General features: G+C 35.6%; 1 protein-coding gene across 1 annotated transcript in view; it reads right to left on the bottom strand.

Annotated features, from left to right (window-relative positions):
• CFAP47 (cilia and flagella associated protein 47) overlaps positions 1-16,001 on the bottom strand; it is a 347,912-nt gene that overhangs the window by 248,753 nt on the left and 83,158 nt on the right. Inside the window, exon 33 of the mRNA XM_074860922.1 lies at positions 11,588-11,783. Within this exon, the coding sequence (XP_074717023.1) occupies positions 11,588-11,783 (196 nt within the window). The remainder of the gene's footprint in view (positions 1-11,587; positions 11,784-16,001) is intronic.

The following is a 16,001-nucleotide window of genomic DNA, read 5'->3' as shown; positions in this document are numbered from 1 at the left end:
GACACCTCGTTTTCCTCTAAGCACATAAATATATTAAATTTCATTTGTATTAGTACTTTTTGAAAAAAAAATATTAATGGATCTTTAAAATAAAGATTCTCAGCCAATGTCATGATGAAAACCTGACGGATGGCTGTTGTAGGCCAAAAATAGCTCAAAACATGAATGCTAACAGGTAGCAGATAACTCTATGTGGTTGGGGGGGAGGGAAAGAGGAAATTGCCCAACACTGAACTTGTGAATTCTGAGACAGGTTCTTGCTACTTGCTAGCTCCATCCCATAGGGGCTGGTTGCAAATTTTGATAACACCTAAACTGGTATGTTCTGAATTGTCACATTTATGAACAAGACAGAAGCACCAATTATGGTGATCATAAATTGTGCTTCTGCACATAGACTATTTAGATTGGGAAAACTGGGGACCTGGAGCTATGAAAAGGAAGCCAAAAAGAAGCATTCCCAAAAACAAGCAGCAGTCTTGAAGAGACAACAGGGGACTGGAAAGAAGGTGAAGAAGTTCCTAACTGGAGGAGAGATCTTGAAAATGGGAGAAGATTCTAAAGATCAGAGATGCATAGTGACAAATAGCAGCAGATGCCCAGGGACTTTGGACAGTGACACCCAAGACTGGTAACTATGAGCAGCGGCACAGCATGAATTGACATGACTTTTCCTTTATCTTCTCAGACAGTAGCAACCTTCCTGCCAGGGAAGGAAATTGAGACCTTGTGAAGATAGCGCTGTGTGGAACGACTGAGTGTGTGAAATTATCAAATAGGTAAGAGCTCTGACCTTGATGGTTCTTCAATAAATCTCAGTATCCTGATCCATCACAGGATGTCATTTGTCTCACCCATGACAATAGGTTTTCTGTAAGAAGCCTCTGTAAGTGACCTAAAATGAGACTAGTTTTGTTTCAGTTGTTGATCCCACTCAACAATGAAGAAACGCTGATACTCAATTCAGTGATTTGGGACTAACTTAATTCCTTTATTTATTTATTTTTAATAGGCAATTTTATTTTTAACTTGTAATGGCATCATGTGACACGCATGCAGTAACCAAGCATAACAGCATTGTCCTCATCTTTCTTGTGACAGATTAAACCAACTCTTGAAGATACACTGATTTTTTTCATTAAGCATTTCTAGATAAAAAAAGCAAAGTTTTGCCACAGCAAAAAAAATGAATAATTATATTCATTTCCATATTTTTATTTTTATTATTTTAAAAGTCTAGATCCATTTAAGATTTTAAAACAATTATGGCCTTTAAGAAGTCCCTGAAACACATTTTACATCAATTACTTAATACATAGTCTCACTCCTAATTCATCCTAAATATACAAAAATCAGATTTGTCTAAAACAAAATTTATGTGGGAATATTTTCAGATTTAGATTTACTTTTCCTTCTTTTCTCTCATAAAGAGAAAGAAAAGTGCAAACTATCACACAAAACAGTCACTCTTCGGGTTGAATTTGGTCTTCTGTGATGTACCTACAGGGTTTTTGCCATAATCTTTCTTAATTTTCACTAAAACAAAACTAAATGTTTTTACATTTGTATGATTAGATTTGAATGCTCAAGATTGGGATAGGAGAACTATTTTCAAAATGGAGATAATCAAGGAAATACCTATAACAATTCTACATTACAATGACAGACAACCTATTTGTTGGCAGTATAGCAAGCAATCATCACCATAAACTCCTCTAGGTCAAATTTTGCCTATTTTTTTGACAGGTAGAAGATACTGGGGACAATGGAAAAATGCTAGACATTTTAACTTCAGTAAGATTTTTATGAGATTCTCTCTCATAAGGAAGCAAAGTAAACGTAGTCTAGGAAAAAGGTAGTGTTAGGTGGAGCACAATGCTCAATGAAAAACAAATCAAACAGAAAAGTCCTAGATTTTATACTATTCAATATTTTAATTTGCAACTTGGAAAACAGCATAAAACTACCTTAGTCCAATACGGAGATAATATCAAACAGGTTAAAGAATTGACTATGGGAAGAAGAATGGGTTGCAAGTACTCATGGGGAAAGGACTATAATTTAAGTTCTTGAACAATTGGAATAATGATCTGAAATAAATGGGATGAAATCCAATGATGCGTGCAGCGTACTACACTTAATTAACAATAATTCATTACACAAGCACTAGATGGAAAATTGGATAGACGGAAATTCTGCAGAAAATAATCTGGAAATAACAGCAAATCATACTGTTGCAGGAAAAGCAAATACTTTGGTAGGATGCATAAATAGGGGAGTTGTATCGTAAGCAGGCAGACTTTCACTTCTATTCAGTTCTAGTAAATTCTCACCTGGTATAAAACCCAGTAATTGACACCAAACTTCAAGAAAGGCATGGATAAACTAAGAGAGTTTACCAGAAAACAAACGAGATGAGTACACAGAAAGACTGAAAGACTGGGATTGTTTTGCCAACAGGCAAAGAGTAACTGAAGCAGAACATAGTAATTTGCGAATATGTATAAAGTTACTAGAAAAGCAAAGAAGATCCACTGCACACCACATTTTAGAAGACAAAGAATGGACTTAAACTCTAGCAGGGAAAATGCTGTGTTATGTTAGACAATAAGAAACTTTTAAATGGAAATGAGTGGCAGATACTGCCTAAAGTGGACCATGAAGTCCACTTTTTCTGAGATTTTTATAACAGTCTAGGCAAATACCTGTCCAGTACACTACAGCTACAGTCAATTTAGTCTTTGTAAATGAGAATGAAACAGATTAGTTCTGTTCTCTTCCTCTCTTTCCTACCTTCTGTGCTTTACTGTGGGTTTTTTTCAAACTTTGCTTTTATTAACTGCTCTATCAGTATGCTTTATCTCACTGACTTACTAAAGTAGGTAACAAAGTATCTCTTTGAAGATAGATAGTAGTTTTTTTATTCAAAGAAACACCCCAAAAAATGGCTAATTGGATCATGAGTTCCCAGCAATCTCTGAAGCCACTGTTCCCGATGGTTATGAAGTTAAACATTTCACTGTTTCAAAATAGCTAACACATCCCACTGCTAACAGTGAAAATGAAATCTCTAAAGCTGTTGGGCCCTCTTCTGAAAACCAGGAAGAAACAATATCTAATCTTATTCTAGACATATGAAGGTATTCTTTGGCATCAGTCACACACACACAAAAAAAAAAAAAAAACCCAGCACAAAATGGTTTGCAAGACAAAATCACGTTGTTCTTTCTGGTAGAACACTGTTCAGCCATCCCCAAAAACACTACACTTGAACAACACTTCCACCATACACACTGCATTACTTTGTTCTGGAAAAAAATTGCCATGAAAAATTCCCATTAATCTTAAAAGAAAAATTCCAAGAGAAAAGGAAAAAAAAGTTGTAACACAGAAGTATGATGTGTTGGTATTATCTGGATAAGATGTCCCTTCAGAAAGAACAAAATGATCTTATACCATACCAAGCGTTAAAACTCTTAAAGGATCAGATTTGGTTTAATCTACTAAGTTTAAATGTTGTTATTTCATATAAAAAAAAAAGAATAGCAGTAAATCTTTAAAGGAAGTACTGTATTTCTTGTGAAGCTGTTCTGTTGTTTTCACAAGCAATAAAAAAGTTAAATTCTTGCTATCAGTTGCAAAATCAACTGATATACGTCTAAGGAGGCACAACAGGCATCTTAACAAATGATAAATCTTCTGTTATATAGCCACAAGCAATTTTTTCAAATTCTGTGTTACTGAAAAATAGAGGAAAAAATAGATAGGGTTAGGCTAATGTGCTATAAGACTTTCCAAATAAACCTAATACATTCACATAAAAATCTTGCAACTGATGACCTCAGTGATCAAAGGTATGAATGAAATGGTGCTTTATAAGAAATTAATAAATTAGACTATGTAACTACAAAGGAAAAGTAACAATTGAATTGTGATATGACAGCAGTCTCTATAAGTAGCAGTGACATTGAGAATGGGAACCAGGCATTATTGTTAAATGGCTCAATGAAAGACACTAATTTGTCGGGAAAGGAAGTACCAAATTACACCCTTAAGCAGCAAGCTCAAAACAAAATATTTTACATACAATATAGATTTTAAACATACTTACTGCTTCAAAATGATGCGATGCAAGAAGTTTGCACAGGTTCAAAATACAATTAAACAAATTTACAGAATAAGAATCTAGTACAACCTTACAGAAGTACTGCCTCCACCTCAAGTAGTCTTGAATTTCAAATCAGGAAGCCTCAAGAGTATGTGTGAAGAAAGTATTGCCATATGTTTGCACTGTCACTCGTCTCTAAGCATCTTCTATTGGAGATAGAACACTGAGCTAGACAGACCTTTAAATTATCACAGTATGTACTTTTCAATGTAAATTACCACAGTAATTGATAATAAATAAATAATAATGTTTATAATATTATAACAACTTCCTATTCTGAGATCTGAAAATCTCTGGAAGTGGAACTAATCTATAGCTATAATAATGTCCACAGTCCTGCTGCAATAGCTTAAATCTGGTACTGAATAACACAAACATTTAGAGAAGAAATTCGTAGCAATAACCTTTTCTGTAAGCACTGACATTAGAACCAGGACAAAGTTTAAAATGATGATACTGAAGCACACAATAGAGAGCATAAGAAAGATGAGAGGAAATATGCCTTTGAATATTTTTTGAAAAAGGCTATTATGTTTTTCCTAAAACATATTTAGGATTAACAGAATGATAATGTATCTACCTTCAGCACATACAGCATGTGAGGCTATGTTTATCCTAACATGGAAACAAGTCTTTTATTAGAGACTTGTAGGCAAATTACAGTTCCTACTTCAGGCAGGATGCTACAACCCTTCCTCATTAAAACAGATAATTATTGTTCTAAGAAATCCTGAAATATTAGGGACAGATCAATTTAATACCACTGTCAATTCATAATAATTCTAAGCACAAAACATCAAGAAGCACCACATGGGGCAATGACAGAAAAATGGATACACTGGGGTATGTCTCATTCCCATCCGTTGCAGAAGGCTTTTACCCTGAGGCATGAACATTTACTTTTCTGCTCCTAACAAATTTTCCAATCATCTTTCACTATCTATGAAGTTCTGTTTTATTTTCACTGATTCTTATCCCAAATAATATCTTAAATCAACACATTCCTTAAGTTTTTATGCATCACATAAGAATAGTGTTACCTTCTATCAGTCTCCATTTTGTTGCTTTTCAACAGAAAGCTTCCATTTGTAAAGAGAACTGGTTTTAAAAATCACTGAATGGTGTTAAAAGCCTCTAGATTAAAATGTCCCCTTCGACACTTTTTTTTATCATGGCATTTCACTTATCGATCACTTTGATTTAAAATGCAATAAATCATACCAATTCATTACAGCATACCTGGCTTCTATACTGGCTTCAGAATGAATATTGTAATCCCTGCATCATCTTATTTAGTCAAAAAAACCCCAGAAGTTAAATACTGTTCTCAATGAAATTCACTCTTTGATACTTACAATGAATTAAAGAACCTTTTTCAATCTTCGTAGTCTGAAATATGTTTTCTCCTCACAAAATATCTTAAGTTGTATTACTAAATCCACAGCTATACCATATTCAATTTGGTATGCACTGCAGAAGTAACATTAATTACACAAATAATCAGAAAGCTTATTTATTCCAATTAACATACAAACACTGCGAAGCACCTTGTTTAGCTTAAAGTAGAATAGCTGTCTAGGTGTCTCGAAGTATTGCAAGTAAGAAAGCAAAATTTCTTCCTAAGTATTTACCTGATTATTCCTATTTAGGTCATTTAGGTTTTTGAAGGTCAACATATATGTATATACACATATACATTTCTATATATAAGCATACATGTCTATACACACATATATATGTATGCATATATGTATACACACAAATATATACACAAATATATGCAGCCCGAAGAGTTAAGGCTTTTTTTTTTTTTTGAAAGATCTTTTTAACAGTTTTCCAAATATAAACAATTTGAATCATTTCAATATAGGGCTCCAAGCATCCACGCATCTTTATACATTCATTTCCCTGAAACTGCATAACGCCAGCCAGTATAAAACAATAAAACTGTACAAAACAAATATTTTTATACTACTCCAAAGTTTAAAAAGCTAAATTAAACATGGAGTTTTGCTTATTTCTCAACTGCATACGAACTTAAAACTCAGGAAAATAATTCTTTTTTTCTTTTCTATTAAATAAAATCCTGGTATGATCTTGTGGGTTTTTCAGCTATAGGCAATGAGATATGATGCAATTCTTAAACATGGAGTATTCAGGTTGACTCAGAAAGGCGAGCAAGACAGAAAAGCCCATTTATAGGGCTTCATATTTACAAACAATGTTTCATTCTTATGTTCTGCTGTGCAAATCATGAAATATAACACAGAAATATAGTTTTGTTAATTTATATTTCAGGACATAATTTCCTGGATTTATCACTCAAGAACAACGTTGTCTCGTAATATTTTGTTGGAAGTCAGACTTATAATACTCATGATGGCAGTTCATTAGATAGTCACTTCCCCCTCTTTAATTCTGCTTTTTATCAAGTGTGTAAAAAGCAAGATTCATTCTTTGGGAAAAGCCTGTTTTGTAGTGATTTTAACTGAAAGAAATCTTACATGAAATTACAGAAGATTCTTCCCTTCTACCCTTCAAAGATAAAAAATATCCTTTAGCTCTTGTTTCTCAATTGTCTCTAAGAACTATCGAATTGAGAAGCAAGAATCAACGGACTCCATAAATACCCTTCCTAAAAACTGGGGAAAGAAGCAAGAGAGAAGACAGAGAGAGGAGAGACAGAGGAAAAAAAATTCACAAAAACAAGAGAAATAAAAGAGTGTGCTTTTTAATTGCTATACTAGGAACAACCTTAAGTAAAAGTTCTTATTTGTTTTAAAACTGATTCTGTAGAACTCTCATATAATTTTGTGAAGACATCATCTGTCCTGGTTTAACCAGGATAGGGTTAAGTTTCCCCAGCAGTGGGGGGGGAGCTCTAGCCGGGTTATTCAGATACCATGCGGACGTCACATTTTCCTGGCGCGGGAGCGCGGTGCACGCGTGGTTTTGTACATCTGCTCCTCTCACTGCTGTATTTGGTAGCTATTTTGCTCTGTTCATTGCTATCACTATTACTGTTATTGTTATTGTTGTTGTTTGTTGTGTTGCTATTGCATTGTTGTATTAAACCTTTCCTTATTTCAGTCTTGGGGCTTTGCATTTCACTCCCTTTGTGGGGGAGGGGCAGCGGCCGCGTGGTCTCAGACCCCGACAGGGGCTAAACCACCACATCATCTCACACTAAAATCTCTCCTTCCTCGACCTTTCTACTGCAGATGCTATGCTAAACTGCTATCAAAATTAAAAAAAAAAAAAACAAACCAAGAAAAAACCCCACCTCACAGTGAAGTGAATAAAATGCATCAAAACAGAAACTTTCCTACTTGAGAGTAAGAATCTTAAGAGATGCTACTATGCCTAACATTGTCAGACAAATCTACATTGGCACTCTCCTCTTAAGCAGAATTTCCATTCTAAGCAGATTTTCCAGTAAAATGAATATGTAAGAGCTGTTTCCAGAGTAGATACATCTCAGACTTAGGTTGATTGTTCAGATATTGTTTGATTTAAGAAGTGCCATATTCTCTAATAATTTATATTAAAGACAGAATTATCTACTCTTTTCAAGATCTTCCTGGGATACATTCAAGAAAATCCTTATTTCCCAAAACATAATTTATCTTTTTCACCATGGCAAGAATCATAATTAATAAGGAAGAGACCTACAGCTTCTCAGGTGGCAATTTAGTTCACTAATTTGCAAAATTTTCTTCTGTTTAGGAAGTACGGGTTTTGAATTATGGCATTCCAATATTCTAGTAACTTTTTAAGGGTTTTATCCTGACTCTTATTTTGCCATACTATTAGTAGTTAGTCTTTCAGAAAGAAATGTTAAAAAGAAATGTGAAGACAAGGAACAGTAGAAGGTAAACTGAAAATTCATTACACTCAAATAAGTCATGCTTCCTCTCCTATCATTACTATTGCCCATATAATGCCTTAAGTGGGCACTGAATCTATATTTCATATATAATTAAGGTCTCAGCTGAATAGGCAAAGTTGCATTCTGCAGTTTTAGAGCATTTGGTCTCAAGTTTCGACATTGCTTTCTATTTTATGGTCAATAAGACATATTACAAGCCTGCCCTCTCAAAACATATGCCAAGCTGTTTTTAAAACATATTTATTTTTTAGTAAGAGCAGAAGATGTGGAGATAGTAAACTCCTTGCTAATGTTCTCTCTAAGCTATTGAGATCTTAATTCTTGCAAGAGAAGAGTTCTGATGAATGACATAGTTACCTTGAACTTTAGAAGGAAGTAATAAAGATGTATATTTAAAACCTCTCTGCACTGCAGTAGCTTAGGCTTGGCTCACTGTCACATTTCACTTTAAGTAGCTTAGGTATCAAAGGAAAGACTGAGAAATGTGGCCTGGATACATCTTCATTATTTAGCATTTATGAGCTGAAAGCAACTACATGGTCAAGACTTTTAGTCAGGGCTAATTCTTTATTCTAGTCAGGGCTAATTCTTTATTCAAAGCAGAGTGTTTAGATGATAATATGTAGGTGCATAAATGTTAAGCAAAAAGTGCTAATTGCTCTCTGATCTAGAGCTTTCTCTTAAAATTAACGATATAAAGCAAATAAAAAACAAAATACAAAATTAAGGATATTTGGGACTCTCAGCTGGGTTGTATGAACATTTACTATACTTTGACATTTCTCCTTATGACACTTTTAACTGTTCCTCTGAAAAAGCCCGTTCAAATGCTTAATTTAAGGCTAACATGATTAAAAGTGTCAGAATATTTAAGTATAAATTTGATTATTAATCTTAACATCATAAAAATTAAAGGACCAACAGTATATCAGAATATTAAATCTGCTGAGATATGGAAGTTTTTCTCCAGTGTACGAACAAATTCAGTTTAATGACCCCTGAGGTACATTACTGGTGACCAGCCTCCAGCTGGACTTTTTACCACTGGCCATAATTCTTTGACCCTGGCAGTTCAGCCTAATTTCAGTCCACCTCACTGTCCTCTTATCTAGCCTGTACTTCATTGGTTTGCTTATGAGGATGTTACGGGAGGCTGTTGAAAGCCTTGCCAAAGTTGAGATAAATATCCGTGGCTCTCAACCTGTCCACTGAGCTAGTCATGTCATTGTGGAAGGCAATCAGGTTGGTCAAGCATGATTTCTCCTTTTTAAATTCACGGTGACTACTCCCAAACAATTTGTGGTCCTTCATATGTTTGGAAATGGTTTCTGATGTTATTTACTCCATCACCAGCCCAAGAAACAAGATGAAGCTGACTGGCCTGTAGCTCCCCAGATCCTCCTTCTTCCAGATAGGAATAACATCTGCTTTCTTCCAAAACTCTTCCAAACTTCCCCCCGATTGTCTTGACCTTTTCAAGATTACCAAGAGTGGTCTCACAATGACATTGGCCAGCTCCCTCAGCACTTGTTGGTGCATCCCATCAGGTCCCATAGAATTCTCTTTGTCCAATTTAAGTGCTTCCTAATCTGATCCTCCTCCACCAATGCCATCTTCCTTGCTCCAGAATTTCCCATTCATCTTGAGGGCCCAGGATTGCTCAGTGCCAGTCTTACCAGTAAAGACTAAGGCAAAGAAGGCATTGAGTACGTCAGTCTTTTCTGTCCTTTGTCATCAGATCCTCTGACCCATTTAGCAGAAAGAACGGCACAGTACCAGACACCAATTCATTGTGAGGCAGTAAAGGCAAAAAAGTAAGAGGAAAATGAATGCTAAACCAGAGGATTCAAAGAGGTATTGAGGCAGGTCATCTGTGGAACAGAACAGTGTAAGATCACACAGATAAGAACTTTTATAATGCAGAGGTATAAGACTATGGATTTCACAATCTGTCAGAATTTTCTCTTTTTTAAAAAATTTTCATTCCAATCTTGCCCAGTTTTGCCCAGTACTGTCCACTAGATCTGCACTTTATGGTTCAGATTAATTCCTCTCATCTTTAGAAACTATAACTCAAAATTTTAATGATAAATAAGATGCATTTTGATGCTTATATTCTCACCACAGAGTTCCCAGTGGCCAGAACAAGGCTAGTCATGCCTCAATATCCAGGTATTGCTAGAGTCTACAATAAAGCAAATAGACAGTGGCATTGATAAATATATCCATGCAGCATTTATGGTGAGACACAACACTGGCCAGGTAGCTAGCCATGCTTTCTGACAGTTGTCATCTATACACACGGGACTCAGGTAACACCCAGCAAAGCAGAGTGCTTGTGACTGTAAGACAGTTCCACTAAAGCAGGCACTAGACACAGATCAGAAAATAATACATTGCAAATACATCTACTTAGCGTAGGGCATGTTACTTTAGCTAGAGAAGCTCCCTGAGTTAATCATAAGATCAGCCTCAAACTATAAGTTGACAGCTACAAATGTATTTCTATTGGATGCAGGGGTTACAGACTGACCTTTCAATCTTATCAGCAGAATTATTCAACACATTTGAGAATATCTAGTATAATTTGGTTCTATAGTAAAAGAGAAAAGCAAGGGGATATTCAAAGCATATGGAAGGTAGAGAATATGCCCAAATGAGATTTATGGAAGATGATATGCAAATAGATTATCCATAATTCAGACAGGTCAGAAATCACTCAAGGCAAAATAACCCTAGACAATCTTTCCATATGTGGCTTATGAGCCATTCTGGAGTTCTTGCCTGATCATCATCAGACTGCCCTTTCTCGGTGTTAACTACCCATCCAGAATTAATGCTGAAAGAGACAATGAAGTTAGGGTCAAGAATCAAAAGGGAGAAATCATACAAGGAAACAGAAGTAATAATTACTACTGATTGAACAGTTTTATCAGATTTGAATACCAGAACTTCCTAAGTCAGTCTTAAATGGAACAGGTCATTTAGTCTAACCTTACTCAATCAATCATGACTCAAACTGACCTTGCAAGTAGGACAAGAGTTATAATCTGAACCTTAGTCTCCATTACCTTCCTAAGTGGCATTAAAAGAAAGGCAATACAAAAATTATTCTAAAATTTCTGAAAAGTTAGCTCTCAAACACACCACTATAGGCACAAATACTAACAACCACATATGACTATAAACAGGAAAATGAAGAGAAAGTGATTACTGTTAGCACTTCCTTCCTGAGATCATTAATGGAAAGAAGAAAGTGCAAAGGTTCACCACACTTCACCCTTTGCGCCCAGTTAGAAACTATAAGAACACACAGAGCACAGAAGATATTTCATGAAAAGTTTTAGTCAAAAGACGCTGATCTTGGAACACAGAAACACAAGGAAAGGAAATACGTATTGGTAGGCAATAACTTATCGCAAAAAAAATACCTTCGGTGGCAAGTTGTCACAATATCTCTATGGGTAACAATTTTATAAGTCTACAAAAGGAGTATTAGAAGGAAGAGTATAGTAAAAGAATTATTTCACCTTTCTGACAATCTTTCCACACAGTTTTTCGATTCTTCTCATAATGTTTATTCAACCAGGTGAGGATGGTTCGTTCATAGGGAGAATATATATTACTGGATAAAAGTTCTAATTTTATTCTTGGTATGTTCTGCGCGCTTTCCAAGCTGAACAGATCAGTGATACTGAGTGAAGAAACACGTGGAAGAACAAACACCTGAAATTAGAAAAAATGTTTTTAAGGATGAACTGTAAAAAGAACAATTATATGTTGATTGATAAAAACAAATCACTTCAAACTCAAAAGGTTTTCTAATTTAAAAAAGGTTTAAGTGATTACATATTAGCATAAATGTATAACACACAAGAGAACAGATTTGCTGAGGTTTTAGGGAATTCCTTTGCTTCTTTCAAGAAAATGCAAACTGAAATTTCCAAATGGTCTTCGGAGCCTGGCGAGGTCCCAGTCGACTGGAAGCTGGCAAATGTTGTCCTTATTTTCAAGAAGGGAAAGAAGACAACCCTGGTAATTACAAGCCTGTCAGTCTCACTTCAGTGCCTGGTAAAATTATGGAGAAGATTATTCCAAGAGTTGTTGAAAAACACTTGAGAGACAATGCAGTCGTTGGTAATAGCCAGCACAGATTCACAAAGGGAAAGTCCTGCTTAACCAACTTAATTTCCTTTTATGAGAAGGTCATCCATCTAGTTGACCAAGGGAAGCCAGCGGATGTGGGGGTTTTGGATTTTAGCAAAGCTTTTGATACTGTCTATCACAGTATCCTTCTGGACAAAATGTCCAGCACACACCTAGACAAGTCCATAATATGATGGGTGAATAATTGGCTGATGGGCAGGCTCAAAAAGTTATTGGACTGACATCAGGCTGGCACCCAGTCACCAGTAGGGTTGCCCAGGGCTCAGTTTTAGGGCCAGTGCTCTTTAGTGTTTGTCAATGATACTAAATTAAGAGTAGTTGTGGACTCCCTTAAGGGCAGACAGGCCTTACAGAGAGATCTGGATAGACTAGAGAGCTGGGCAATCACCAACTGTATGAAATTTAACAAGAGAAAGTGCCATATTCTGCACATGGGAGAGGGTAATCCTAGTTCTACATACAAACCGGGGGATAAGAGGCTAGAGAGCAGCCCACAAAAAGAGATCTGGGGGTTTGGGTTGATGGCAAGTTGAACATGAGTCAACAGTGTGCCCTGGAAGCCAAAAGGGCCAACCGTGTCCTGGGGTGCATCAAGCACAGCATAGCTAGCTGGTCCAGGGAGATAATTGTCCCACTCTACAATGCACTGGTGGAGCCCCACCTAGAATACTGTGTGCAGTTTTGGACACCTCAATATAAGAAGGACATCAAATTATTATGTGTCTGGAAGAGGGCAACCAAGACAGTGAAAGGTCTTGAGGGCAAGAGTTAGAATGAGCAGCTGAAGTCACTTGGTTTGTTCAGCGTGGAGAAAAGAAGGCTGAGGGGTGACCTCACAGTCTACAACTTCCTCAAGGGGGCCAGCAGAGGGGAGGTTCTGATCTCTCTCTGGTGACTAGCGGTAGGACATGAGGAAATGGAATAAAGGTGCATCAGGGGAAGTTCAGATTGGACTAGGAAAAGGTTCTTCACTGAGAGAGTGCTCAGTCACTGGAACAGCCTGCCCAGGGAAGTGGTCACAGCACCAAACCTGTCATAGTTCAAGGAGCATCTTGACAATGCTCTTAGTCATATGGTTAAGTCTTAGGTAGTCCTGTGAGAAGCAGGGAGTTGGACTCGATCTTCAGGGGTCCCTTCCAACTTGAGATATTCTATGATTCTATGATTCTGAATATTTTTTGTTTCCAATTTTTTTCCAAGTTTTGATGAACTGGATGAAATCGCTAGACCCATCTGGATTCAGAGAATTACTGTGTATATTCTATCCAAACCACTAATTACTGAAGTACTAGACTGATCTCCAGTGCAATCTATAGACAATCTTGAAACGGTATCTTTCACACTTGCTCATATAGGTCCAAATTACACTAACTGTTTCTCCTGAAAAAATAAACATTATAATGCCTACAATAAAATTGTTGGTACTCAGAGGTCCTTGATTAAGTCCTGCATGAATGTACATTTAAAAGAATATATAAACATATGTATAAAAATATATAAGAAATATAAAGAAGTTAAAAGTAAAAATTCTACACAATACCTTTGATTTTTTTTTTTTCCCCAACTGAAATGACAGCATAGAAAAATGTATTTAAAGGAGGAACACAGAACTTGATTTTCAGGATCATGATGAAGTCAACAGGCTTGGTTCCATCTTCCCTCATCAAAGAGTTCTCAGGCCTGACCACCTTGACCAGTGGCTAAGACTATCAAGGACCACGGCTATAAATGCTAACTACAGTGCATCAGCTCCATAGTGTCATATATTCACAGATAATTTAGGATGAGTTTGTTAAGGACTAACTGTTTAGAGGAGGGGAAAAAAAAAAAAAAAAAAAAAAAGAAAAAAGCCCCAACAAAATTCTATCAACTAATCATTGACAATGTCCACTGACAATGAATGCCAATCTAGTAAAATGTTACTTTGAAGTGCAATTGGGCCCAATTTCTCAGTCCCTTAAACACTCCCAATGATGTCTAATTCCCTGATACATATATACATAAAGAAAAGGCTATCTCGTTTCATTTGATCTAATCAGAATGAAAACAGCCTGCACCCCTTTTATAATCATTTCTCTTGATACGAGTTTCCAATACCAGATTTTAATAGGTACATTAGAGAAAGCATCAGTTTCTTCAGGCAAAGTGTTAAAACTTTTAAATCCTTCCAGATGGAGAGGAACACTCTTACATATGGTATGATGCAGCTACAGCCACGTGGCTTCACAGCTTCCACATTTACACCTGGATTATTTTTTTTTTCCAGATGACATGAAGGAGTGTCATCCATTGCTTTCAAATTTTTCTGAAGAAAACCTTTTATGATATATTAATACACAAAACCTAGTTAACAATTAATATACATGAGACCCAAATTATAGCATCCATATTTAATTGCAATTAACAGAAAATTAGTTAATTTTAAATTCTTTTTTAAGCCCTGAAGCATTTCAGTTCAACATAATCTAGTTCCATGCAGAGATGTCTGAGCTAACTTAATTTAAATATTTGGATTTATGTCCGTGGCACTTTATTGATTGGCATGGAACTATCTTAAGAGAAAAAGAAATCTCGGACTTTTATATCAGCATCCTCAGATGGAAATCTGAAGAAAACAACAGCAAAAAAGCAAGCAAATATATACTATTTCAATGCTTTCTCAAAAGGCAGTCTTTGCAGGTTAATTTTTTGCAACGTTCCTTCATCAGTATAACCTGATGTTCTATCAAAAGGATCAAAACAGGAAAGAGTAATGGCAACTACATATAGAAGAAAATATGAAACATTATTTACCCATAAAACATTATTTTACTCTTTCTTAACAAGAAAAGTCCAATTCATAATAATCCAAGATGCCCACATGTCTACATTCCTATTGAGACTCTGTTGAGGGACTAGGGCATTAGCTACAGTGGCTTTTTGGAGCACACTGTATTTATTAAAAAAAAAATCAGCTATAAGATTAGGAAATGTTATTAATTATAACTATAAAAAGCATCCTTATTACTATGTCCTCATTAAATTTAAAGATGGATTGTCTTTATTGAAAATCTGGCCTGATTCAAGGGCTAAAATTACCACTTCTGCTGTCAGTGTCCATGTGTTTCCAACAGTCTAGACTTTCAAGATTTGTAGAATACCATCAGTATTTTAGTCCTTGCTCAAACTGAGAAAAGTATATCTTTATGATTGATGAATTTCTCCTTTTATTCTCTACAGGTTCTACCCTTTCTTCAGAATAAACTTCATTTTCCATTTTTCTGAGCTGGATTTATGTAGGCATTTCTTTCTATGGAACTTCTGCAGCAACAGAAGTTTTCATAATAAATAAGTGGACCATAATGCATCAGGTATGGACACAAAAGCGGTGTGGGATGACACTTTAGTTGATAAAGAATAATATTAAGCATTTCTAACAACAGCATTTTATTTCTAAAATAAAATTAGATAACAAAACATCTCTGGTGAATAGATGAATCCTTTTAACAGTTCCTGAAATTTGCAGCAAGAAAGGATTCTGTTTCATCTCGTCTTGCTTGCAGTCAGGCTTGTCTCTACTTTCATTTTAATGAAACTGCTTTTAAGATCTGAAACATCCTCTTAACTTCAGAATATTTCAACACTAGCCCAAATAAATATTTTTTTATATAAACCAATCTTGTTGTCTTGACAGTTCATATTTTTCTTTATTGTCCCAGTGCTTTCGTTACAAATTTAATAAAATAAATAACTAAACCTTGTTCAGCAGCAGTCATGGTCACCCTTATCAAAAATGGG

This window comes from Strix uralensis, chromosome 2, assembly GCF_047716275.1.
Source record: "Strix uralensis isolate ZFMK-TIS-50842 chromosome 2, bStrUra1, whole genome shotgun sequence".
Lineage (NCBI taxonomy): Eukaryota > Metazoa > Chordata > Aves > Strigiformes > Strigidae > Strix > Strix uralensis.
Note: the sequence above shows the minus strand (reverse complement) of the source record. Positions and strands in the feature narration are given on the sequence as shown.